The sequence below is a fragment of the Notolepis coatsorum genome (genome assembly GCF_963971535.1).
Source record: "Notolepis coatsorum genome assembly, chromosome: 3".
Lineage (NCBI taxonomy): Eukaryota > Metazoa > Chordata > Actinopteri > Aulopiformes > Paralepididae > Notolepis > Notolepis coatsorum.
Window position 1 is genome coordinate 96,249,219 of NC_140167.1, and position 24,048 is coordinate 96,273,266.

Here is a 24,048-nt window from a genome sequence, read left to right on the forward strand (position 1 = left end):
GTATAAAAGCATTCAGCAATTGTAATATCCCAAAAACATAATAGAAAATACTAACTAAAGCACAGGTGTGTGACATGGGTTCATAGACCCTCCTTGATCATCTTTCCTCCTTTACCCTTCGCCCTCTTGTGTTGCATTTGGTTCTTCCTCTGTGATGTCGTTCTCGTTCCTTTTATAATCCTCCCACTTTCCCCATCTTTCCCCAAATTTCTCTTCCTGTAACCTCAGCATGTGTGTTATCCTTTCCATATCCTGTATTTCTTCCACTATTCCTACCCATTTAGCTATTGTCGGTGGGTCTTCCTTGTACCACAGTCTCGTTATTGCTTTTCTGGCCGCTATCAACATTATCTTTATTAAATATTTGTCCCCCCCTTGTATTGGTAAGATCTTTTTCACGTAAATTACATGCTGATCAGGCCTTGTTATCATAGCCAACCAGGCGATCAGCGAATGTGGCCACTGAGGCTAATGCCGTTATTGGTAATCAATAATCAGAAACGACGTCCCCCGCCATGAATACCGACAATGTGCATTTTGAGTTTTAGCTCTAACTTCTGTAGTGCCGAAACGCTGTTCGATTCAATGTTATTAGCAAAAAGACTCTTTTAATCAGATTAATCACTTTATTCAAATTGAGGATTTAGTTTGAGGATATTTATAAAAAAAATGTTTTTAATTAAAAACGAAGGTTCGACCGTTCATTCGAAAAACCCTGACGAAGTTCGAATCCCAAAAACAGGCTTCGGGGAAACAGCCTCAGTGTCTCTGCTGTCTCTCACTCTGAGGTTACCTCTCAGCCAGGTTGTAGAGCAGCTCCTGCCCGGGGCACAGGTCCTCCACCAGCACCAGGCAGCTGGGGGTGAGGTAGGCCGTGTGCAGCTGCACCAGGTGGGGGTGGCGGAGCCTCTTCAGCAGCTGGTACTCCCTGAGCACCAGCTGTCTCTGCTCCGGCTTGTAGGGAGTGATCTTAGCGGCAAACACTTCCTTGCTCTGCTCGTCCACGCACTGGGTTAATACGCTAAAGCGCCCCCTGGGGGAGAGGAGAGGAGAGGAGAGGAGAGGAGAGGAGAGGAGAGGAGAGAGAAGGAGGTCAGCTTCTGTGGAGCTTCATTCATGTGTAGACAGACAAATGACTATAAATGGTAAATGGCTGCTTTTTTATATAGTGCTTTTATCCAAAGCGCTTTACAATTTGTTACTCACATTTTACCCATTAACTCACACACCAACGGCGGAGGCAACCATGCAGGGTGCCAACCTGCTCATCGGGAGCAATTCGGGGTTAAGTGTCTTGCTCAAGGACACATCGACACGCTGCCAGGGAGGAGCGGGAATCGAACCGGGAACCTCCAGATTGCCAGACGACTGCTTTACCTCCTGAGCCACTGTCGACTATCTTTACTGTCATTATTATTCTTTGTTTTGGTGTTGTTGCTTGTACAATGTGCATGAAAGTATTGTTTTATTCTGATTGTACAATGATTTTATGTTTGAATGTGTTATGTTATGTTGAGAGGACCCCAGGAAGAGTAGAAGTTACTGTGGTAACAACTAATGAGGATCCTAAATAAACTAAACTATTAAAGGGGTTGACAATTAATTAGTGACCTTACCTGTCATGGCCATTGGCCAAGGTCCTTCTAGGCAATGGGATCCAGACACTACCGGATACCACAAAACTGTTTCAAACTGTAGACTGGGATTTCTAAGACCTTGGTATTTTCTTAAGACAACAGTGAAGGGAATTGTACCTATTGATCTCTGAGAGGAAGCTGTAGGTCTTGTGTGTCGGCTGCCATCCTGATCCGCCAGCGTCTGTCCCTGGGAACTCGGTCTGGATGAGAGGAGTCTGAGTCTCTGTAGGACACGGTAGATTTGTTACGTCTAGGTCACAGATCCAACAACAGGGTTCCAACAGACATTGCAAAATTAAATTCAAGGACTTTTCCCAAGCACTATTTAAAATGTTCAAGGACGTCACTCGAAGGATACAATTCACTTGTAAATGCTGTTTTTTTTAAGCATCTTCTTGGCCTGCTTGCCAGCTAGAGCATCACAAGCGAAGAAATGAGGAAAAGCATTTGGAGCGCGCAAGACAGCGACTCGTCAGATTTGATTAAAACAGAAAAAAAAAGATGTCTTGATTCAGAACAATTTGATCATGGATGAACAAAACATTAAATGCGAATGGTTGATTTGAATGTCAAGGACTTTTTAAGCACCTTGTTAAAAGAAGTGGCTGTTTTCAAGGAATTCCAGGCCTTGATTTTTTTTTGTAAAAAATCAAGCACTTTAACTCAATCAGCGCCAGACCTGAGGATAGTTGGGTTATCTCGCCAACCGTTCAGCGCCAGACCCGAGTATAGTCAGTTTTTCATCGTTATTTCTTTTATTCGATATTTCTATTAATTACAGGCACACGGACATCGGGGTTAACATGGGGAATCATCCTGAGATCGCCAAAGTGCAATACCGGCCGCATACTACCAGGTGGCAGTATCGAGCACCCTTTGAAATCTTATATCTTGGCCTCTGTTACGGTCAAATGTCTCCGGGCACAGTTTTTTTTGTCAGGCGAGTCGAGCGGTTATCCCGATCGCATTGAGAAGCGTCAAATGCCCCCGATGCATCTGTTGTGGTGGATTATGTTGGCGACACGATGGACACCAATACTGGTACTCGCGATCAGACAATTGGAATATTCTTTTTGGGGTACCTCCTAGTGAAGGTAAGGACTATATGACATCAATCCTGCTTTGATCCAACCATGATTTCACCTCGATCGCAACGTGTGTGTGTAACGTTACTCCACAACGTATGCCGTTGGTGACGATCAAAGCATCAAAAAACACAATACCTATTATATACATTTGATTTGGAAATAGTAGCGTGTCTAGGCGAGAAACGCCAACGCTTTTAGTGAAATTCACGTATTGCAGCATATCGTTGTTTTCTGGGATTAGACAGGATCACTCTAAAACTATACTTATATTCACCACGGTATAACACGCAAACGTATGGATGACATTTTTAATTCTTTTTCACATATTGAACAATAGATAGTTGATGTCAAATGGGCCATAGTATTGTATCCATAGCTATAATATAGAATGTAATATAGCCCTGCAAACACCGCCACTTATTCCTATCTCTTAGAGCGCTGGCATGGTAGGAACAAACGATGCTCAAGTCCGTGGCGTCGAAAGGGTTAAGCACTTCAGGGACCTTGTGCGAACCCTGCAACAAACGGCACAACGGCGAACTTCAACCACTCACACACGATAACAATCACCTAGCAAACAACGACCAAACCAAAACATGTTGAGTGTCCTTGCCTTCGGGATGAGTCGCCATGACGACAGGCGGCGAGGGGTCACTGAAGGGTCCTGCTCCCGTCTTGGTGACGCAGCCGACTCTGAACACATAGGCCGCGCCTCGAGGGAGGTCCTTCACCACATAGCAGCTGTCCGTCACCTCCTCCGACAGGACTCTCCATTCCCCACCTGAGGAGCGTATAGGGTTAACAGAGATACAACCTTTCTGTACTAACATACAAGGTTACCGGACATGTCCTCTCTGTATTAACATACAAGGTTACCAGACACGTCCTCTCTGTATTAACATACAAGGTTACCAGACACGTCCTCTCTGTACTCTCCATCTTGCATTGCAGTTCAAGTATGGCTAAAAAGTGTAAAGGTTCTGACACAATTGTTAATGTAAATTTGATACATACAGTAACTAGTCTGTTTTAGGTCTAGCTCAGGACAAGACAACGTTTCTTTGAGTTGATTTGATGTCTGTGTCACTACATCTCTCTGCTGCTGTACCTTCTGTGCAGTAGTGCACACAGTAAACAACCGGGTCACTGCACTGGACGGGCTTCCACACCAGCAGAACTCCACCTCCTTCCAACTGGAGAACATCGGCCCTGTTGGGGCGGACAGGCCTTTCTGGTGACGGCAACACAAAGACACAACCGGGTTGGAAATAACAATAAAATCAACATAGTTGTCTGTTTAGAGTGGTAACAGAAAGGTGTGTGTTTAGAGAGGTACAGTAACAGTAAGGTGTGTGTTTAGAGTGGTAACAGAAAGGTGTGTGTTTAGAGTGGTACAGTAACAGAAAGGTGTGTGTTTAGAGAGGTACAGTAACAGAAAGGTGTGTGTTTAGAGTGGTAACAGAAAGGTGTGTGTTTAGAGTGGTACAGTAACAGAAAGGGTTGTGTTTAGAGTGGTACAGTAACAGAAAGGGTTGTGTTTAGAGTGGTACAGTAACAGAAAGGTGTGTGTTTAGAGTGGTACAGTAACAGAAAGGGTTGTGTTTAGAGTGGTACAGTAACAGAAAGGTGTGTGTTTAGAGTGGTACAGTAACAGAAAGGGTTGTGTTTAGAGTGGTACAGTAACAGAAAGGTGTGTGTTTAGAGAGGTACAGTAACAGAAAGGTGTGTGTTTAAAGAGGTAACAGTAACAGAAAGGTGTGTGTTTAAAGAGGTAACAGTAACAGAAAGGTGTGTGTTTAAAGAGGTAACAGTAACAGAAAGGGTTGTGTTTAGAGAGGTACAGTAACAGAAAGGTGTGTGTTTAAAGAGGTAACAGTAACAGAAAGGTGTGTGTTTAGAGAGGTAACAGAAAGGTGTGTGTTTAGAGTGGTACAGTAACAGAAAGGTGTGTGTTTAGAGTGGTACAGTAACAGAAAGGTGTGTGTTTAGAGAGGTAACAGAAAGGTGTGTGTTTAGAGAGGTAACAGAAAGGTGTGTGTTTAGAGTGGTACAGTAACATAAAGGGTTGTGTTTAGAGAGGTAACAGTAACAGAAAGGGTTGTGTTTAGAGTGGTAACAGAAAGGTGTGTGTTTAGAGTGGTACAGTAACAGAAAGGGTTGTGTTTAGAGTGGTACAGTAACAGAAAGGTGTGTGTTTAGAGTGGTACAGTAACAGAAAGGGTTGTGTTTAGAGTGGTACAGTAACAGAAAGGTGTGTGTTTAGAGTGGTACAGTAACAGAAAGGTGTGTGTTTAGAGAGGTAACAGAAAGGTGTGTGTTTAGAGAGGTAACAGAAAGGTGTGTGTTTAGAGAGGTAACAGTAACAGAAAGGTGTGTGTTTAGAGTGGTACAGTAACAGAAAGGTGTGTGTTTAGAGAGGTACAGTAACAGAAAGGTGTGTGTTTAAAGAGGTAACAGTAACAGAAAGGTGTGTGTTTAGAGAGGTACAGTAACAGAAAGGTGTGTGTTTAGAGAGGTACAGTAACAGAAAGGTGTGTGTTTAGAGAGGTACAGTAACAGAAAGGTGTGTGTTTAGAGAGGTACAGTAACAGAAAGGTGTGTGTTTAGAGAGGTAACAGAAAGGTGTGTGTTTAGAGTGGTAACAAAAAGGTGTGTGTTTAGAGAGGTAACAGAAAGGTGTGTGTTTAGAGTGGTACAGTAACAGAAAGGTGTGTGTTTAGAGTGGTACAGTAACAGAAAGGTGTGTGTTTAGAGTGGTACAGTAACAGAAAGGGTTGTGTTTAGAGTGGTAACAGAAAGGTGTGTGTTTAGAGAGGTAACAGTAACAGAAAGGTGTGTGTTTAGAGAGGTACAGTAACAGAAAGGTGTGTGTTTAAAGAGGTAACAGTAACAGAAAGGTGTGTGTTTAGAGAGGTACAGTAACAGAAAGGTGTGTGTTTAGAGTGGTACAGTAACAGAAAGGTGTGTGTTTAGAGAGGTACAGTAACAGAAAGGTTTGTGTTTAGAGTGGTACAGTAACAGAAAGGTGTGTGTTTAGAGAGGTAACAGAAAGGTGTGTGTTTAGAGAGGTAACAGAAAGGTGTGTGTTTAGAGAGGTACAGTAACAGAAAGGTGTGTGTTTAGAGAGGTAACAGAAAGGTGTGTGTTTAGAGTGGTACAGTAACAGAAAGGTGTGTGTTTAGAGTGGTACAGTAACAGAAAGGGTTGTGTTTAGAGTGGTACAGTAACAGAAAGGTGTGTGTGTTTAGAGAGGTACAGTAACAGAAAGGTGTGTGTTTAGAGTGGTACAGTAACAGAAAGGTGTGTGTTTAGAGTGGTACAGTAACAGAAAGGTGTGTGTTTAGAGAGGTACAGTAACAGAAAGGGTTGTGTTTAGAGAGGTACAGTAACAGAAAGGTGTGTGTTTAGAGTGGTACAGTAACAGAAAGGTGTGTGTTTAGAGTGGTACAGTAACAGAAAGGGTTGTGTTTAGAGTGCTAACAGAAAGGGTTGTGTTTAGAGTGGTACAGTAACAGAAAGGTGTGTGTTTAGAGTGGTACAGTAACATAAAGGTGTGTGTTTAGAGTGGTACAGTAACAGAAAGGGTTGTGTTTAGAGTGCTAACAGAAAGGGTTGTGTTTAGAGAGGTACAGTAACAGAAAGGTGTGTGTTTAGAGTGGTACAGTAACAGAAAGGGTTGTGTTTAGAGTGCTAACAGAAAGGGTTGTGTTTAGAGAGGTACAGTAACAGAAAGGTGTGTGTTTAGAGTGGTACAGTAACATAACAGTGTGTGTTTAGAGTGGTACAGTAACAGAAATGTGTGTGTTTAGAGTGGTACAGTAACAGAAATGTGTGTTTAGAGTGGTACAGTAACAGAAAGGTGTGTGTTTAGAGTGGTACAGTAACAGAAAGGTGTGTGTTTAGAGTGGTAACAGAAAGGTGTGTGTTTAGAGAGGTACAGTAACAGAAAGGTGTGTGTTTAGAGAGGTACAGTAACAGAAAGGTGTGTGTTTAGAGTGGTACAGTAACAGAAAGGTGTGTGTTTAGAGTGGTACAGTAACAGAAAGGTGTGTGTTTAGAGTGGTACAGTAACAGAAAGGTGTGTGTTTAGAGTGGTACAGTAACAGAAAGGTGTGTGTTTAGAGAGGTACAGTAACAGAAAGGTGTGTGTTTAGAGAGGTACAGTAACAGAAATGTGTGTGTTTAGAGAGGTAACAGAAAGGTGTGTGTTTAGAGAGGTAACAGAAAGGTGTGTGTTTAGAGTGGTAACAGAAAGGTGTGTGTTTAGAGTGGTACAGTAACAGAAAGGTGTGTGTTTAGAGAGGTACAGTAACAGAAAGGTGTGTGTTTAGAGAGGTAACAGAAAGGTGTGTGTTTAGAGTGGTAACAGAAAGGTGTGTGTTTAGAGTGGTAACAGAGATCCTACAGGATGTCATTCATTCTATACCTTTGGTTTTCTTAAATCCTGGTATCTTCAGGGAGGAGAGCAGTTTAGAAGCCTTCTTCTTGGGACTTTCCAAGCCAGGGCTGTGTTCTCCTCCAGGCGGGACGGGAAAAGATCCTTTTACGATGGGCCCTGTGTCACACAGAGCACGGCACACACCACACAGAGGTGCTGAGGTCAGACGCGTCTCTACATTTCGTAGCCGCATTTCTGCAGACCCCTCTCTGATTGATTGAACTCCATTTCTGCAGACCCCTCTCTGATTGGTTGAGCGAAGCCCCTCTCTGATTGGTTGAGCGTGCGCATGCGCACGAGCCGCGACAAGCTCCTCCAGAAACTCCGGAGGAAACTCCGTTAAGCTCCAGAGAGAGAGGCTGAAAACCCACAGTTCTTGCCCGACGGATGGGAGCGAATCCCGGATCCGAGGTTTCTGATGACTACCCCCAAAACATGGAGGTCGCGAACGCAATTTATACGCATGGAAGTATTGATTACGCCATAACGAATCATTAAAAAAATATACCGTTAACTGGAATATGTTGTGTGTGCCTTTCTGAATATGATTTGGGAGGGTTATAATAGAAGAAAGACAGTGTAAACAATATAACGTTATGTGAATAAACCGCGAAATAATAACTAATTCCTTGGTCAATAGAAGTCTCTGTGATACTTTCTGAATATGATTTGGGAGGGTTATAATAGAAGAAAGACAGTGTAAACAATATAACGTTATGTGAATAAACCGCGAAATAATAACTAATTCCTTGGTCAATAGAAGTCTCTGTGATACTTTCTGAATATGATTTGGGAGGGTTATAATAGAAGAAAGACAGTGTAAACAATATAACGTTATGTGAATAAACCGCGAAATAACCGCGAAATAACATAACGTTATGTTATATAATGTTACAATGTACAGTTTCTAACAGCTGGCTGTGTTGTGAAATGTGCATAACGTTATGAATAAACCGCGAAGTCACGGGAAATAAATAACGTTATACGCGAATCTGGTAGTACATTTCTGCTTATCTTCTTGATATGATAACATTACATCCGCCTTTTACCGTGTGACGAGCTAAACCAATCAGAGAGGGGCTTCGCTCACATGACGCTCAACCAATCATAGAGGGGCTTCGCTCAACCAATCAGAGAGGGGTCTGCAGAAATGGAGGTCAACCAATCAGAGAGGGGTCTGCAGAAATGCGGCTACAAAATGTAGAGACGCAGATCAGACTGTGACATAATAACTGAACACATTTACCACGTAGTACCTCAATATCAATGCAATTCCTCAACTCTGACCTCAAGAGAATTACAATGCCAAATTTGCCAATAACTTACCGTCTTTACTCAAGTCCTCCTTGCTTGACGACTTGAAGAGCTTGGTGAGACTGGAGGCCGAAGCTCTCATCTTCTTCCTCAGGGACATGGTGGGGGTATCTGGCTTCATGATCTCCCCCAGCGTGGGTCCCAACTCTGAGCTGTCCGGCTGGGAGGAGGAATGGCCCGTCCAGGACTCTCTGCGGAATATCTTCAGCAGGCCCAGCTTGGGTGACTTTCCTGTGGGTGGTTTGGCCTCAAGGGCCGGGGCCGATGCGTGCCTCTGGAGACCCTGGCCTTCCTTCTTGTCCCTGGACCTGGGAGGCCTCTCTGGAGCCTGGAGAGAAGAGAGGCTGGGACTTGGACTGGGCCTCACTGGCAGGATGTTCTCCAGATGACCATTGCTTCTGGTGGCTAAGTTAGGGATGGAGCGTGTGCGATTCCTCGGTGGAGCCTGAGGAAACATACTCCTGGGTTTAGGCTCCTCCTCGGCCTCCGAGGCCTGCCGGAGAGAACAAGGAGACGGCGAGGTGAGTGGGTCCTCCTGGTAATCATATTCTTCACCCTCTCTTGGTCTGTGTCGAGCCGCAAGACGAGCATGGCTCAGCTCTTCATAGGAACCAAGTCTACTGGAGGCCTCTGAGCCACCTTGCTCCAAGATGAGCGACTCAGCCAGAGAGCCCTGGGAGCCAGTCAGGTTCTCCAGTTGTTCCTGATCTGCCCTGGCACTCCTTCTCTGTCCAGCGTGGAGCCCTGGGCCAACAGATAGTCCCCCCAGTAAGGGGTTCCTCTGTACAGGAGCAACAGAACCCCTTCTCCTAGTGACCCGACCAGCGCTCGGTGGGGTGAGCAAGGTTTTCTCCACTGCTTCATCATCTGTGAAATCCTCCTTCAGACTTTGGGTTCCCTCCTCCTCGTCGTCTTCCTCCAGGCGCCTGGGCGAGCCGGGAGACCGTCGCGTCTCGTCGAGCGACCTGCTCCTCCTGTGGGGGGGCGGCACGGCGGAGTGCGAGAGACCGACCCCGCTGTCAAAAGAACAGGCCTTCTGTACGACGGCCGGCTGGACGGAGCCCCCCGACCTCTGGCCACCACGGCCGGTCTCCGTCTCGTCCTCCACGTACTCGATGAGAGGCTCGTTGAGGCGTCCCGACAGGCTCCTGCGAATAGGCTTGCGGCCCCGCTCCTGCTTCTTGGCCTGAAAGCGGTCCCGCAGTGACATGTGTCTGGCGGACAGCGGCGAGAGCTGCTGGGAGCTGCTGTAGAAGGTGCTGCGGATGACGCTGCCGCGGGGGATGCGACCCCCGTCGCTCCCCGAGCCCTCGTCGCCCTCGGAGAGGTACAGGGACGGGCTGCGTTCCCTCTGGGGCGTCTGTCGGCAGGACGTGTCCGACGAGCCGACCGACTGCCGGCTGACGCTCCTCTCCGGCGGCGCGCTCCTCCCTCCTCCGCTCCTCTGCCCGTCCTCCTCCTCCCCCTCACCCATCGTCAGCTCCTCTTCCTCCTCCTCTCCCTCGAAGTGGAGTTTCACGAAGGGTTCCGGGATCTGGGCTCTCTCCATGAGCGGCTCGTAGTCTTCCTCCTCCTCCTCCTCTTCCTCCTCCTCCTCCTCCTCCTCCTCCTCTTCCGTGGGGCTGTAGTGCTGGAAGAGGTCCCAGGAGTCGGCCTCGTCGTACTCGGAGGACGAGCCGCTGCTCGGGGAGGAGCTGCTGGGCGGCCGGGTCTCCCGCGGCACCGTCACGGCGCTCTCCCGGAGCGGCGCGTCCAGCAGGTCGGGGACGGGCCTCAGGGTGAGCACCGAGCCGATGCAGGTCAGAGAATGCTGTGAGGGAAAGGAGAGTGAAGAGAAGAACCGCGTGTGTGAAGGAGAGACGGGGGAAGCCTGTGTGGTTTATTAAAAAAGAACGCAATTAACGCAACGAAAAAAAAGTATTCACCTGCCATTTCCGCTTTGAGATGAACACTTTCAAACTCCTTGTGTTTATTTCACCGGTCTCATCCCCCGCCCGCTGGCTCTGACGACATAACGAAAAAGATGGCAGTTGATGTTAAGGTGATGAATAGTCGATTGAACGGTATATGATTGAGCAACACCTCAGGATGTCTGGCGTTCTTTTTCATCTCACCTGGAACCATTCGTGGCTCAAACACTCAAAAGCAGACGGTCGCTTTCTATGTAGGGATGAAACAAAACAGTGTCATCCCTTTTTGAATTATTGACCAGTAAATGATAGACAATAACCTACACAGTATATCTTGTGCATGTGTTGTGATAACGCTAATAGCGGCGGGGCGGGCTCCTTACTCCGGATCTGGCTGCAGGACCATGTGGAGGAAGTCCTGGGCCTCGGGGCTCCTGTACAGCACGTCGGGGGCGTCCCAGTTCAGTGTGCCCTCTGCCACCCTCAGCAGTGTGGCGCGGTCCGTCTCACCCACAAACGGACAGCGGCACATTAGGCTGTCGGGGAGGACAAAGTATAAGCAGAGGCCTACTGAGTTACACATACGTGTCCTTTTCATAATGCTGTTGACCTATCTCAAACCCCACCCACTTTCCTTGATCCTCCAGTCACAGCCGTTGCTTTGTTTGTCCGAGGGAAGCAACAGTTGTGATTGGAGGATCAAGAAAAGAGGGCGGGGTTTACGATCAATTGAGGATTACAAGGGATTATCTCATTCAAAGTACAGAGCTACTCACCACAGATAGGCCAAAACACCCAGAGACCTGAAAACAACACATTTATTGTAAAGGTGTATCATTTTCTTTCCCCCTCTTATTCAAAATGTAATATGGCTATTAGCTATATATACACACGCTGTGGCAGATCATGAGTTCAACTCACCAGATATCAGTGGCTACGGTGACTGGTTCTTGATGAACAATCTCAGGGGCAACAAACTCCGGTGTGCCAAACCTGCTGTACTGGTGTCTGGATGCGTCTATTTCTTGGCAGAAGCCAAAGTCACAGATCTTGATCTCGTCTCTGGGTGGATATACCATCAGAATGTTCTCCGGCTGTGGAGATTAGATGCCATTAATAAAAAAAAAAGAACAAATACACAAAGAATGCATGAACTGTTGAGATTAATGAGAGGGTATTGAAAGTACCAAAACATACTTTGATATCCAGATGCAAGATATGCATGCTATGAATGTGGCCAACTCCCTCCAGGATCTGCTGTATATACACTTGAACCTGGAATTGAAAATGAGTTAGATACAGTCGTAAATGATTGTCCCTTGACAAATATAGATATATTAAAATAAATGGTCTTTGACTTTGTGTAGAAAATTAATGTGAAGTTATACCTCTCTCTCAGTGACTGATCCTTTCAACAGCAAATGGTCAAGAAGTCCATGAGAGCAGCATCTATAAATGGTGTTATGGAACATAACTGAACACAGAGCAGTGATACTTGTATTGGTCAAGTACAGTGTGATTTTGAACAAAGCAAAGTATGTGTTAGATTACAAGGCAATGCAAAGTCTGTGGTGTTCACTTATTTTGCCATATTTTAGTTACTGTCCCTGACTAAGGATTTGTATAGTCGACTTTGATTGGCCGAAATTTGCCGATAGTCGACTGGTAGTCGACTACCCCCCTGAATGAAAAAAATAATGGGGGGTGCTTAATGTCTGAAGGAGTCGACTGAAGGCTGCTTGTCCTCTGCAAAAGCATGCAATTGGTCCACTGATGGATACATTTTGATATTTGTCTAGTGTGTTCATTAGACGAGTGGAATCCTCTTTCAGTGCCTCTGTGCCAGTTTTCTTAGGCAGTTAGCCTCGCTGGTATGCGCGCCATTAGCGTTAGCCACGCTTCTAGGCCTCTTTGCTTTTGGAAAGAATGATTAAAGAATATATATACATTTACTTATATTATACTTTTTTGCATTAGACAGACTAAGAGGTTGGCGGTCGACTACGGCTCCTTTCGATCGATTAGTCGACTATTCGACTAGTCGAGGTCAGCTCTACTGTGTAGAAGTGTGGGGCAACACATACATGAACAACATAAAGCCCTTGGTTATATTACAGAAAAGAGCTGTGAGAATTGTCCATCAAGTGGATTCAAGAGAACTATAAGTCAGGACTAATGAATAATGAAGATATAGTTGAGTTACAGATGTTATTAGTTAATTTATGTACAATGCAAAAAGCAGCGTATTGCCAGACAGCTTGCAGACATTGTTTATTTTTTAGCTCAGCGGACGAGAACCATACAGTAGAAGGAAATGTAATTTAAATTCATCAGTATGTACAGTAGGACTACTTTAAAGCAGATGTGTATTTCAGTATGTGGTGTAAAACTGTGGAATTCTCTACAGAATGATTTAAAGAGTTGTACAAATATCTTTCAGTTCAATAAAATTTATAAAGAAAGAACATTTAGACTTTATGAAGTTGAGGACGTAACAGGTTTCCCTATGACTGTTTTCTTATTCTCTTTTTTCTCATGTTATTGTAAGTATTGATTGTTAAATATGTGTAATTGACAGACCTATTTATATTGTTTATTTATTGTTTAAGTAAGGATGCAGACTAAAATTGTATTTTTCACCACAATAAATAGAATTTCACTGTCCTTGCTGTAAAGTACTGTAATAAGTGACAATAAAGGAATCTGAATCTGAATCTGAAATACAATTGTCTTCTCCCTGCTCCTTTTCGCTCATGGAATGTGCAAATTGAGAGGTGCTTTTATTATGTAGAGCTGTGCATTGCCATGAACAGAATAAATACAAATCTAATGAAATTAAATGTAAATAATTAAACACAAGCTAGAAAAGCAAGAGGAAAAAAACGAGTCAATATTTCATGAAAATGTCACGAGGAGCAGGATACACTTCAGTGACCAGGACCAGGGTGTGTCTGGTGGAGAAGAAGTCCAGCAGACAGGCCACTCTGGGGTGGGCGAGACGGGACAACAGGTCCCTCTCCTGGAAGGCCCTGGTTCTGATGCTGCTGCTCAGAGGAAGGAACTTTGCAGCGAAGCTTTCTCCGGTTCTTCTGTGGACCACCCGCTTCACGACTCCAAACGTACCCCTGAAACACAGAGACACTATCAGGGGTGTAAAGTACTTGAGTAATTGTACTTCGTTACAAGAATAGAATAGAATAGAATAGAAATACTTTTATTATCCAGAGGGAAACTTGACACTGCAAATCGCTCTACATTAGACATTTAGACAGAACAGGTCACGAATAAGAATAACAAAACAAATCAAATTGCCTAAGATAAGAGTAGAATAAAATAGAATCCAAATGGAATAAAATATACAGTAAATAAATACAGTAAAAATATACTGAGGTGTAGGTGTAATATTGCACAGTGCTGTTTCAAAACTAAGAGTCCAGGAAGATGGTAACTGTCACTCTGTGCTCAGTGATGCAGTGAGGCACAGTGATGCATCGTAGAGTCTGATGGCTGTCGGAATGAAGGACTTCCTGTGCCGTTCAGTGCTACATTTAGGTAGTGTGAGCCTATAACGTGCTCCTCCTGTCAGCCAAGTCTGTGTAAAGTGGGTGGGAGGGGTTTTCCCTGATGGCCTGGAGCTTAGCAAGGCTCCTCCTCTCCGCCACCCTCGCTAGGGATACTTAACTGTTACTGTTTTTTGGAATTTGTACTTTACTCAAGTATTATTAGGTTTGTATATTTGTACTTTTACTCAATTACATTTCAGAGAAAAAAAACATTTGACTCCTTACATTTAAAATGCAGACCTACAATGTACAAATCTCGCAGGTCCAACCATTTTAATTAGTATATTTGTTTCTCTGGCCGAACTAACGTTAACGTTATTAATCCTGCGGCCGCGCTTTATTTAAAAACAGCCAATCAAATCCCCATCAATGGAGAATGAACCCGCCCATACCCACGCTGATTGGTCCTTGTGCAAGACTAGAAAGCGGGGATCTTTGATTAAACACCTGCTATCAGACGTTTTTACTTAAACTTTTTAGTACTTAAGTACATTTAAAAGTAGAAACTTTTGGACTTTTACTCAAGTGTGTTTTTAGCCAGATACTCTGACTTTTACTTGAGTACGATTTTGAGACGGTACCCATACTTTCACGTAAGTATAATTTCTGGGTACTTTTTACACCCCTGCAAATGATGGAGCTCGGGTCAAACGCCCCGAAGAGACGCTTACCGACCCGGGGCCAAGAAGGTCAACACGACTCCTGTGCTGCTCACCTCCCAATCTCCTCATGGACGTCATAGACAGAGAATAACCGCCTTCTCTTCCCGAGCTCCACTTCTCTCTCCTGGGACTCCAGCAGACCTGCAGAGAAGCCACGATAACAAAAGGAGCCTGTAAATAAAGCATGCCAGCCTCTATTGATGTTATGATGAGTCCTCCCGGGCCCAGTCTCATAGGACAACGTGCAGCATCCAGCATCTCTGGTTCAGTTGTCTTGTTCTGAAGTACAGTCTAAGATAAGATAAGATATTCCTTTATTGATCCCCTTGGGGGAAATGCAGGTGTCTGCAGTGGGATAAACTGAGAGGACAGATTCACTCAGGAGGCTCATATTTCAAGCACAATGGAACAAAGGACTTCCATTGATTGAGGTGCTGCCCGTTTTTGCAGTAGGCTTTTCATAACTCAACTATTATGTCTGTTTTAACCTCTGTGTATGACATCATAGGCTATACTAAACTGACAAAGCACAGAACTGGACCGGTAGTGCGTAGACCAGGGTTCCCACAGACATTGCAAAATGGAATTCAAGGACTTTCAAGTACGTTTCCAAGCACTATTTTTCATATAATTCACTTTTAAATGCTTTTTTTTTTTTTTTTTGAAAAAAAATCTGATCCAATAATGTATGGCTTAAAACTAATTTGTTACACTTTAGATAAAAAAATTAAATTTCTTGATTCAGAACTGTTTTCAAGGAATTCCAGGCCTTGACTTTCTTTTGGTAAAAAATCAAGCACTTTAAGCACTTCAAGGACCTTGTGCGAACCCCGATAGGCGTTTCTGTTGAAGCCTCACCCTCCTCCACAGTGAGCTGGGCCTGGCAGGAGTCGTGCCCCGCCTCGTTGTAGGCGAGGCAGGTGTAGACGCCCCCGTCCTCGGCCTCCGGACACACGATGACCACCGAGCAGCGGGCGCCACGCTGGACCACCTCTACGTTCTCACTGGCAGACAGCTCTTCCCCGTCCTGCAATCACAGAAGAAATCAAATCAAATCCAATCAAATGTATTTGTAAGGCCCGACAACACACGTTAATGTCCCCGTGGGCCGGACATGTCTTCTTTATACAAGTCAAGAAGAAACATCACAATAAATCAAGAACAAAGACAAAAACTCCAAAATTAAATGTTAAATAAATAAATTAAATGAATGCAACACTCCCAGGCATACCCCACGCGAAGGTAAGGAAAAATTCACTAAAAACCTAGCAATAGGAAAAAAGCACCACAGGCAATGTGGAGGAGAGAAACCGTAGAGGGGATCGCATCCTCCCGGCCATCATCACAGGATGTCCACCACTCCGGTCATCACCACGAGACATCCACTCACAAGAAAGAGGCGGTGGTTTGGGAAGAGCTACTCTTAACAACCGGTCGCACAGATGTCGGGTGAACTTGGATAATGCATCTGTGGGGGTGTGATTTGCCTCATCATTGGCTAAACCAATTGTAAACTCATACACCTAATTGAGCTACCTTCAAGCCCTGCCCTCTTTTCTTCATCGTCCAATCAAAACTGTCGCTTTGTCAGAGGGAAGCAACGGTTGTGATTGGAGGATCAAGAAAAGAGAGCAGGGTTTGAGATTTTGAGGTTAATTGTACACCCCACTGGGCCACAGCAGAAGGTCTTTCAAATGTAACTGAAGTCCACAATGGCAGAAACACTAGTAGTCTGTAATCCAGACATTGAAATTCAGACTTGGTCTTCACCAGTTGGGGTTGTTTGATATACAGAATCCCTACCTTGTACCATTGAATCAGTGGGGTGGGCCTTCCTGTGACGATGGTGGTAAAGGTAGCTGATTGGCCAGCCTCTACACACAGGTCCTCAGCGGGCACCTGGATGGAAGGAGGAGCTATACATACAGGAAGTGAGATCACTTAGAATAGAACTTAGCAGACATGTTGTAGTACAGTAGTCCCATAAATTAGTAACTTCAATGTTGTTAAGTGAGAATAATACCATCTTGAATCTCCTGCATAGCCTCTGAGATGAAGAGCTCTTCCTCCTCTTCTTCGGGGTAATATAGAGGTGGTTGCACCTGCTCTATAGAAGTGGTGGTAGCAGCAGTCTCCTCGGGGCTACACTCCATCCTGGAGAGAAAGATAAGAGGCTGAATAAAGGCATTTCCAACAACATAATACAAGAATTAACTCGATAACGCAAAAAGGTCTGTAGTTGAACTCACTGCTCAGGGTATCCAGGGGAAAAGAACATCTTGGCAATGGAAGTAGCACTGAAATCTGTCTGCAACCATTTCTTCACAAATGTAGTAGACCAACCCTCCGAATCTGCGTCTATATAGGACAACCAAACCAAAGCACGACTCAGACAGAATCGAACACAGATAAGAGCATTTAATACCTCGCTATCAAACGTTAGTTATTGGAATTCATTGAAGCATATTGATCTATAATCTCATGTGATACATTTCTATCGAAAATCATCAATCAATGTGTATGTTTTTGTATAGTATAGTTAGTATAGTATAGTTACATATAGCATAACTGTATATTGTATACAATATACAGTTATGCTATATGTAACTATACTATACTAAATATACTATACAATTCACGAATTAAAAGTAATGAGTCCTATATACACTACTATACAATATACTATAGTATATTGTATATATAGTATATTGTATAGTAGTGTATATAGGACTCATTACCTTTAATTCGTAAGCTTAGCATTATATTGTATTTTATCTTAGTACCTTTTATCATGTCTATTATTATCTATTCTATTTTATTCTATTATTATTTGTATATATATATTTTTTGCACAATCAAGGCGGGCATGGCCACCTTAATTTCACTACATCTCTTGTGTATGTATGTGACTAATACATCTCTTGAATCTTGAATCTTGAAATCAACATAGAAAAGAAAAGTTGAGAATGTACAATACCTTTATCTTTGAGGACAAGGGACAGAGGGCCGAGCATTTCTTACCTCCACACCGAGGGTTAAACCCCCACTAACCCCCCCCCCCCCACATCACACAGGGGGGTGGGGTGTAGGTGACCCGTGGCCAGCACATGACCATCTCATATGGGAGGGAGTGAGGGGTTAGCTGGGCATGCGGCGTCCGTGAGAGGAAAGAGTGGATCACAGGTAATGAATGTAAAATGGCATTTTGATTTGTTACTGTGACAATGATGACTTACAGGTACATGGGAAGGTCCGTGCGAGGAACCTTCTTCTGATCCTGGGAAGGAATGAAGAGCAGCGAGGAGGTGACAGAGAATGGATGAGTGATCATCTGGTGTCCAAAAGCCAAAAGGGAAAACTACCCGTGTGAGTTACCAAAGCCTTTGCACAGTGCTAACCTCTAACTTAATAAAGAGCCCGCGTTATGGCCATTTCCCAGTTTAATATTTTCATTTTCATGGTCTATTTACAAACATTTGTGTAACTGAGGGGTACAATTCCCTGACTGTATTGTATCATCAAGTATGGTATCATTAAACCACTACCGCTTTATGTACTTTAATTACTGGCCATACAGTACATGATATATAAATATGATGAACACTTCCCACAATGAATCGGTTCCACACAAAGTGGTAATTAAGTATTTATTGCAGCAAAAGGTACATAATATACTTCTCTATTTTACTTTGGATGCGCTTATAAGGCAAAGGAATGTGCGTAGGCAAATCAATAATGAATGTCCATTCTCTGGTTACGCAGGAGGTAATTATACAACCTGAATCTTAGGGAATTATATCTATGGTACACTAGTAATATATAGCGGGAGATACTGGAAGGGTCCCCCCGGTTGTAAGCCAGCAGGGGTAGAGGATCTGTCGGTAGTAGAGAGTCTGGTCAACGATGACTAAGGAGACTCCAAGTACAGGAGACGGTGCAATAGTCTCTTGATCCACAGACGAATACAGCTGTTCTCCGTAGACTGTAGCTCCACAGTGAAGAAAGCTAGCCGGCCTCAGGCTCTCTGAGGCGCAGACTCGACGTGGCTCCTCACAGGGTAAATCCCACACGTGTAGGCGTCGGCGATTCTCCGCTCCATAAATCACAGGACCAAAACAAATATAATCCAGCCGCAAAGGGCTATGTAGTCGTCGGGTAGATTAATCCAGTGTACATGTCCACACGGTTCTCGTCTAGGTCTCCTCGGGTGAAAGCGCCATGAAAGCAGCCCAGCCTGGATAAGCACTCTAGCTGATACGAGGAAGCGTTGGTGATGCTGGTCACTGTAGAACTTTAGCCGCACGATACACTATACACAAATAGACTATTACTGACTTAATAGAAATATGTCGCACTCGACGGTATAGCGCCAAACTCTGACAATTCAGTTATTAATTCGCACGCAGTTTCAATGCTCTCTTTGGGGCCAAACAGGCCATACTTCACCGCACGGAGTATCGTGGGTGAGGCTTCAACTTATTGGGTAACTCTACTTCTGTATTCACCTGCGCCATATTTATATGCACGGCGAACAATCTAGTGCCAACCTCATTTCTGTCTCGTATTCCTGGGCAAGGCCGGGCATGTACAGACATGTCTTGACGGTGGCTTTGAACCTGACTCTGGAGGCACGGCCCTGGCGCCTGTGGACCGCTGTCCAATAGGAGAACGAAACATCATGGTCCGTACTAGGCTAAAGAGATATTCCGTGTATATGTACAAGGAATATACAAGGGATATCAAACGATATACAAATACTATGCAATATATATCAATCAATAAATATATATATTCGGTTTAATCTGATCCTTTGTAACAGCCGCCTCCTAATTAGTCCCACCTAATTAGCTAAACAGAGACAGATTAACCGCACTGTCCACTACTCAATGTCTGTTGTGAGGGGTCGGGCAGTTCACAAAGTCATGGGGTCATGGTCGTCATCGATAGTATCGGGGAGCCTTGGCAGTTCTATTAGCCTCGCCACGGGTCGGGTGTAGATCCGTCCTTGGACGAGCACTTCGGCTGCTCGGACCTTTCCGTCGGCACCGGTGATCACTTTGCTTACGCGGCCAGCCGGCCACATAGCTCGGGGTAGTGACTGGTCGATAATCATGACGACTGTTCCTTCTGTCAAATTGTCTCTCTCTTTCACCCATTTCTGGCGGGTCTGTAGAGACGGTAGATAGTGGAGTAGGAAGCTGTTCCAAAACTTGTCAGCCAATACTTGACTGTACCTCCACATTCTTCGGCCGTTCGCTTCTTCAGGCCTGTACATTGTCTGTGGTAGCGCGGGGTCCAGCCGCCCCATCAAGAGTGTGTTGGGGGTGACTGGGTCGACATCTGCTACATCACTTGAGACGTAACCGAGGGGCTTTGAGTTCAATACTCCCTCGATCTCCGTGAGGACTGTCATTAGGACTTCTTCCGCCACGGTCTGGGCCCCAAGCACGGCGTACAGGGCTGTCTTTATTGAACGTACTTCTCGTTCCCAAGTTCCACCGAAGTGAGGTGCGTTCGGGGGATTAAACTGGAAGTCAATCTGGGATGGAGCGAGGTGGGTCTTAAGTTCTGGGCCCATAGCTTGGAAGCTCTCTCTCAGCTCTCTTTCTCCGCCTTTGAAGTTTGTCCCGTGATCAGACAATAATATAGACGTTTGCCTTTCCGCGATGTGAATCTTCGGAAGGCCATAAGGAATGAGTCTGTGCTCATGGTTGGAAGGAGTTCTATATGCATCGCTCGGGTGGTCATGCATTTGAATACAATACCCCACCGCTTCTCGGTTCCTCTTCCTTTCTTTATATACAGCGGGCCGAAACAGTCCATACCGGTGGAGTGAAAAGGCTTGTCGCCGAGTCGGAGGCGACAGGGAGGTAGGTCAGCCATCCGGGGTATACTGGGCTGCGCTCGCCACTTACGACAGTCTAGACAGGTTCGCTGGAAGCGCCGCACTGCTTCTCTCCCTTGCAGTATCCAATAACGACGTCTGATCTCCGCGAAGACTCTCTCTGCCCCGGCGTGATGCACATCCTCGTCGTATTTCTTTATGATCAGCTCTGTGACCTTGTGTCGGCTGTTTAAGACTATCGGGTACTTGACGTCATCCGGTAAGTCTGGAGCTCTCCGCAGACGACCACCCACTCTGATGAGACCATGGGCGTCGCTCTCGGGGGCTAGGTGGAGCAGTCTGCTGTCTGATGGGACGGGCTTTTCTCCCTGTAGACAGTCTAGCTCATCGGGGAACGAGTCTCTCTGGGCTCGTTGTAGTAGAAGAAGTTCTGCTTCTTCGTAGTCAGCTGCTGTAATGTCAGTAGTGAGCTGAACCTCTGGGTGGTGCCACAGGAATGTCTTTAGCTGCGCACTCTCTAGGGTGAGGCAATCGTCTATGTCGGGGTCTGTGGAGACGAGTGTGTTCAATCCACAGAACATAGATTTCTTGTTTTCGGCCTCCTCTTTACTCGCTTCCCGTGGGGTGGGTGTAGGCCACTCTTCTTCCGGGAGCTTGAGGAACTCTGGCCCGTCACTGTATAGGTTGTGACGGGTGAGGTCATCCAGGGACATTCCCCGGGTGATGACGTCAGCTGGGTTGTGTTTTGTGTCCACATACCTCCAGCTTGCTACTTCTGTTAAATCTTGAATCTCTGTGACTCTGACTCCCACGAAGACCTTGTATCTGCACGAATCAGACCGGATCCATGTGAGTACTGTTGTGGAGTCTGACCACAAGATTGTTCTTTGCACCGGAATGGTGAGTTCACGTTGGATTAACGTGGCGAGTTGCGCTCCTGCTAGGGCTGCGCAGAGCTCTAGATGCGGGATAGATTGTTGCTTTCGTGGGGCTATTCTTGAGCGAGCCAGGATGAAAGCAGTATGTATTTCTCCTCCCTCCTCTCGGGCACGCAAGTAGGCCACCGAACCGTAGGCTACTTCGGAGGCGTCGCTGAAGACGTGCAGGTCCATCTGGCACGTCTCCGGCCTCACTGTGGGTGGGAAGTAGCTGCGGCGTATGTTGACGCCTGGGAGTGAGCTGAGTTCCGTCTCCCACTCTCTCCATGTGGATGCAAGGTGTTCGGGTATGGGGTCGTCCCAGCCCTGGTCCTTGTCCCATAACGCTCTTACAATCATCTTTGCCCTGGTGGTGTAAGGTAGAATACATCCCAACGGGTCATATTGTCTGGCGAGTGTTCTGTATACACTCCGTCTGGTGGTCGGTAGTGCAGTCGACCTTCCCTGCTCCTTGGTCAGGGGTGTGTGTTTATAATGGAGCGAGTCTGTTTTGAAGCGCCAGACTAGTCCTAATGTCATTTCTTGGGCTTCTCCTGGGATGGTCGCCATCCAGGTCTCGCTGCTTGCTGCCTTGTCCTCGGGGGAGAGGCTGCGCAATACTTGCGGGTCGCTGCTGGCCCACTGCCTGACATCAAAGCCGCCTTTGATCAGGGAGGCGCGGAGCTTGAGTAGAAGGGCCTCGGCTTCTTCTGGCGTCGAGACGCTTTGCAGACAGTTGTCCACGTAGAAACTATTTCCTACACTTTGTCGGACCTCTTCATCAGCTGCTGGGTCCTCTGCGACGTGTTTTTGCAGTGCAAACGTAGCACAGCATGGGCTGCATGTGGTTCCGAAAGGGAGGACTTCCCATTGATAGATGGCTGGTTGCTCATCCCCGATCCTCTCTCTCCATAGGAACCGCAGCAGGGGCTTGTCCTCCTCCACTAGTCTCACCTGCAGGAACATCCCTTTGATGTCGCCGCTGATGGCCACCTTGTCTTGGCGGAAACGTAGTAACACGCCTAGTAGAGAGGGGCCGAGTGTTGGGCCGGGCAAGAGCTCTTTATTCAGATTTTGTGATCCGATCTGGTAGCTGCAGTTGAACACAATACGATCCTTGCCGTTGTGGTGGACTTTGTGGTGCGGCACGTACCATGATTCGGTCGTCTGATCGGCCTCTTTAATGTCAATTTTCTTTATGTGTCCCGCTGTGATTAGCTTGTTAATCTCAGCGCGGTACACCGTCTCTTGAGCGGGGTCTCTGGCTAGGCGCCGCTCTGTGTTCAATAGATACCGCTCCGTCGCTTCTTTTGGGGCGTGGAAGGTAGGCATACCCTCTCGCCTCAGGAGTGGAGTTGCGTATCTCATCACTCCGTTGACTTTGACTCTCTTTGTCCCCTGCTCGAGGAGGGCTATAGCGTAAATGTCTTCCTTGGAACAAATGTCTTTCTTTTCGTTCTTAAAGGGCATTGTCTCTAGTGTCCATAGCCTCTCGACATGCTGTAGGAGGGTGGTGTCTTCTTCTGTCACTCTGGAGTGGAGGCAGTTAGTGGCTGCTGTTCGGTTAAGAGACTTAGCGAGGGGGCCTTGTAATGTCCATCCTAGGCGGGTCTCGACTGCTGCAGGACAGCCTCTGGGCCCTGTGTGGACCCGGTCTATCGGGACGATGAGGTCTGCATGGTCGGAGCCTATCAGCAGGGTCGGGGTGGCACCGTCTATGAGCGGTATAGGTAGTTGACGCAGGTGCACATATTTATCCATCAGCTTGGCGATGGGGTAGGTGTACTGCGACAGGCCTATTTCTTGGCTGGTGAAAGCGTTAGTAATCCTATACCGTCTCTCTGGCTGCCCGCTTGCTGCGATAGTGAAGGAGACATTCTCGCCCTTTATCGTCTTTAGATCTCTTCTTATTGTCCGAATCGTCATCTGGTTTTCGCTCCCCCGCAGCCCCAGCTGGGCCGCAGCGGACGCGAGGAGAAGGGTCTTCTCTGACCCGTCGTCAAGGACGCCGTAAGTGTCCATGACCTTGTCTTGGTAACTCAGTGTTACGCGGACCACCTTTAAGAGCACCCGGGCGCCCCCGCTGCTGGCGGGGTCAATGTACATAACACTTGCCTTTGTGCTGCTTGAGGGTGCAGGCTTTCTTCTGTTACTGTCGTGTAGGACATCTAGGTGGGCTCCGTCACACCGACTACACCTCTTCTTTAAGCGGCAATCGGCTGCCATGTGACTGCGCGCACATCGGTAACAGCGTCGGTTGGACTTTATCCATTGACTCACGTCGTCGGCGGTCATCTTCTTGAATGTGTCACATTGTGACAACCAGTGTTCCTTTTCGCAGTACGGGCACACCATCTTCCACTTCTCTTTCATCGAGGGGGTACTGTGGTTCTTGCTGCTCGGTACTGATTCTGATTGGTGCATGACGGTCACCAATCTTCGGCCATCGTTTGCTCTCCTAGGTCCCTCTCTGGAGCTTGGGGTGCTCCGCATGAACGTATCCAACCGTAGGCTGTTGACTTCTCTCGCCAGGAAGTCGGCTAGGTCTAGGAGGGATGGCTCGGGACCGTTAGGATCACGGTGGTCTCTTTGCCGCCTGAAGCGCTCTTGTCGGGCGGGCGGAAGCTTCTCTAAAATCCTCTCGACATTAGAGTTCGCGTACAGTTCGTGCATA

General features: G+C 46.2%; 1 protein-coding gene across 1 annotated transcript in view; it reads right to left on the reverse strand.

Moving 5' to 3' along the window:
* obscna (obscurin, cytoskeletal calmodulin and titin-interacting RhoGEF a) overlaps positions 1–24,048 on the reverse strand; it is a gene marked incomplete at its 5' end in the record, with an annotated part of 182,792 nt that overhangs the window by 15,791 nt on the left and 142,953 nt on the right. The window contains 19 exons of the mRNA XM_084311315.1: positions 794–1,033; positions 1,755–1,860; positions 3,339–3,506; positions 3,816–3,956; positions 7,152–7,280; positions 8,490–10,287; positions 10,403–10,480; positions 10,592–10,637; positions 10,771–10,923; positions 11,164–11,190; positions 11,309–11,481; positions 11,585–11,662; positions 11,776–11,836; positions 13,312–13,512; positions 14,666–14,753; positions 15,471–15,639; positions 16,416–16,528; positions 16,636–16,766; positions 16,862–16,970. Of these exons, the coding sequence (XP_084167441.1) occupies positions 794–1,033; positions 1,755–1,860; positions 3,339–3,506; positions 3,816–3,956; positions 7,152–7,280; positions 8,490–10,287; positions 10,403–10,480; positions 10,592–10,637; positions 10,771–10,923; positions 11,164–11,190; positions 11,309–11,481; positions 11,585–11,662; positions 11,776–11,836; positions 13,312–13,512; positions 14,666–14,753; positions 15,471–15,639; positions 16,416–16,528; positions 16,636–16,766; positions 16,862–16,970 (4,009 nt within the window). The remainder of the gene's footprint in view (positions 1–793; positions 1,034–1,754; positions 1,861–3,338; positions 3,507–3,815; positions 3,957–7,151; positions 7,281–8,489; positions 10,288–10,402; positions 10,481–10,591; positions 10,638–10,770; positions 10,924–11,163; positions 11,191–11,308; positions 11,482–11,584; positions 11,663–11,775; positions 11,837–13,311; positions 13,513–14,665; positions 14,754–15,470; positions 15,640–16,415; positions 16,529–16,635; positions 16,767–16,861; positions 16,971–24,048) is intronic.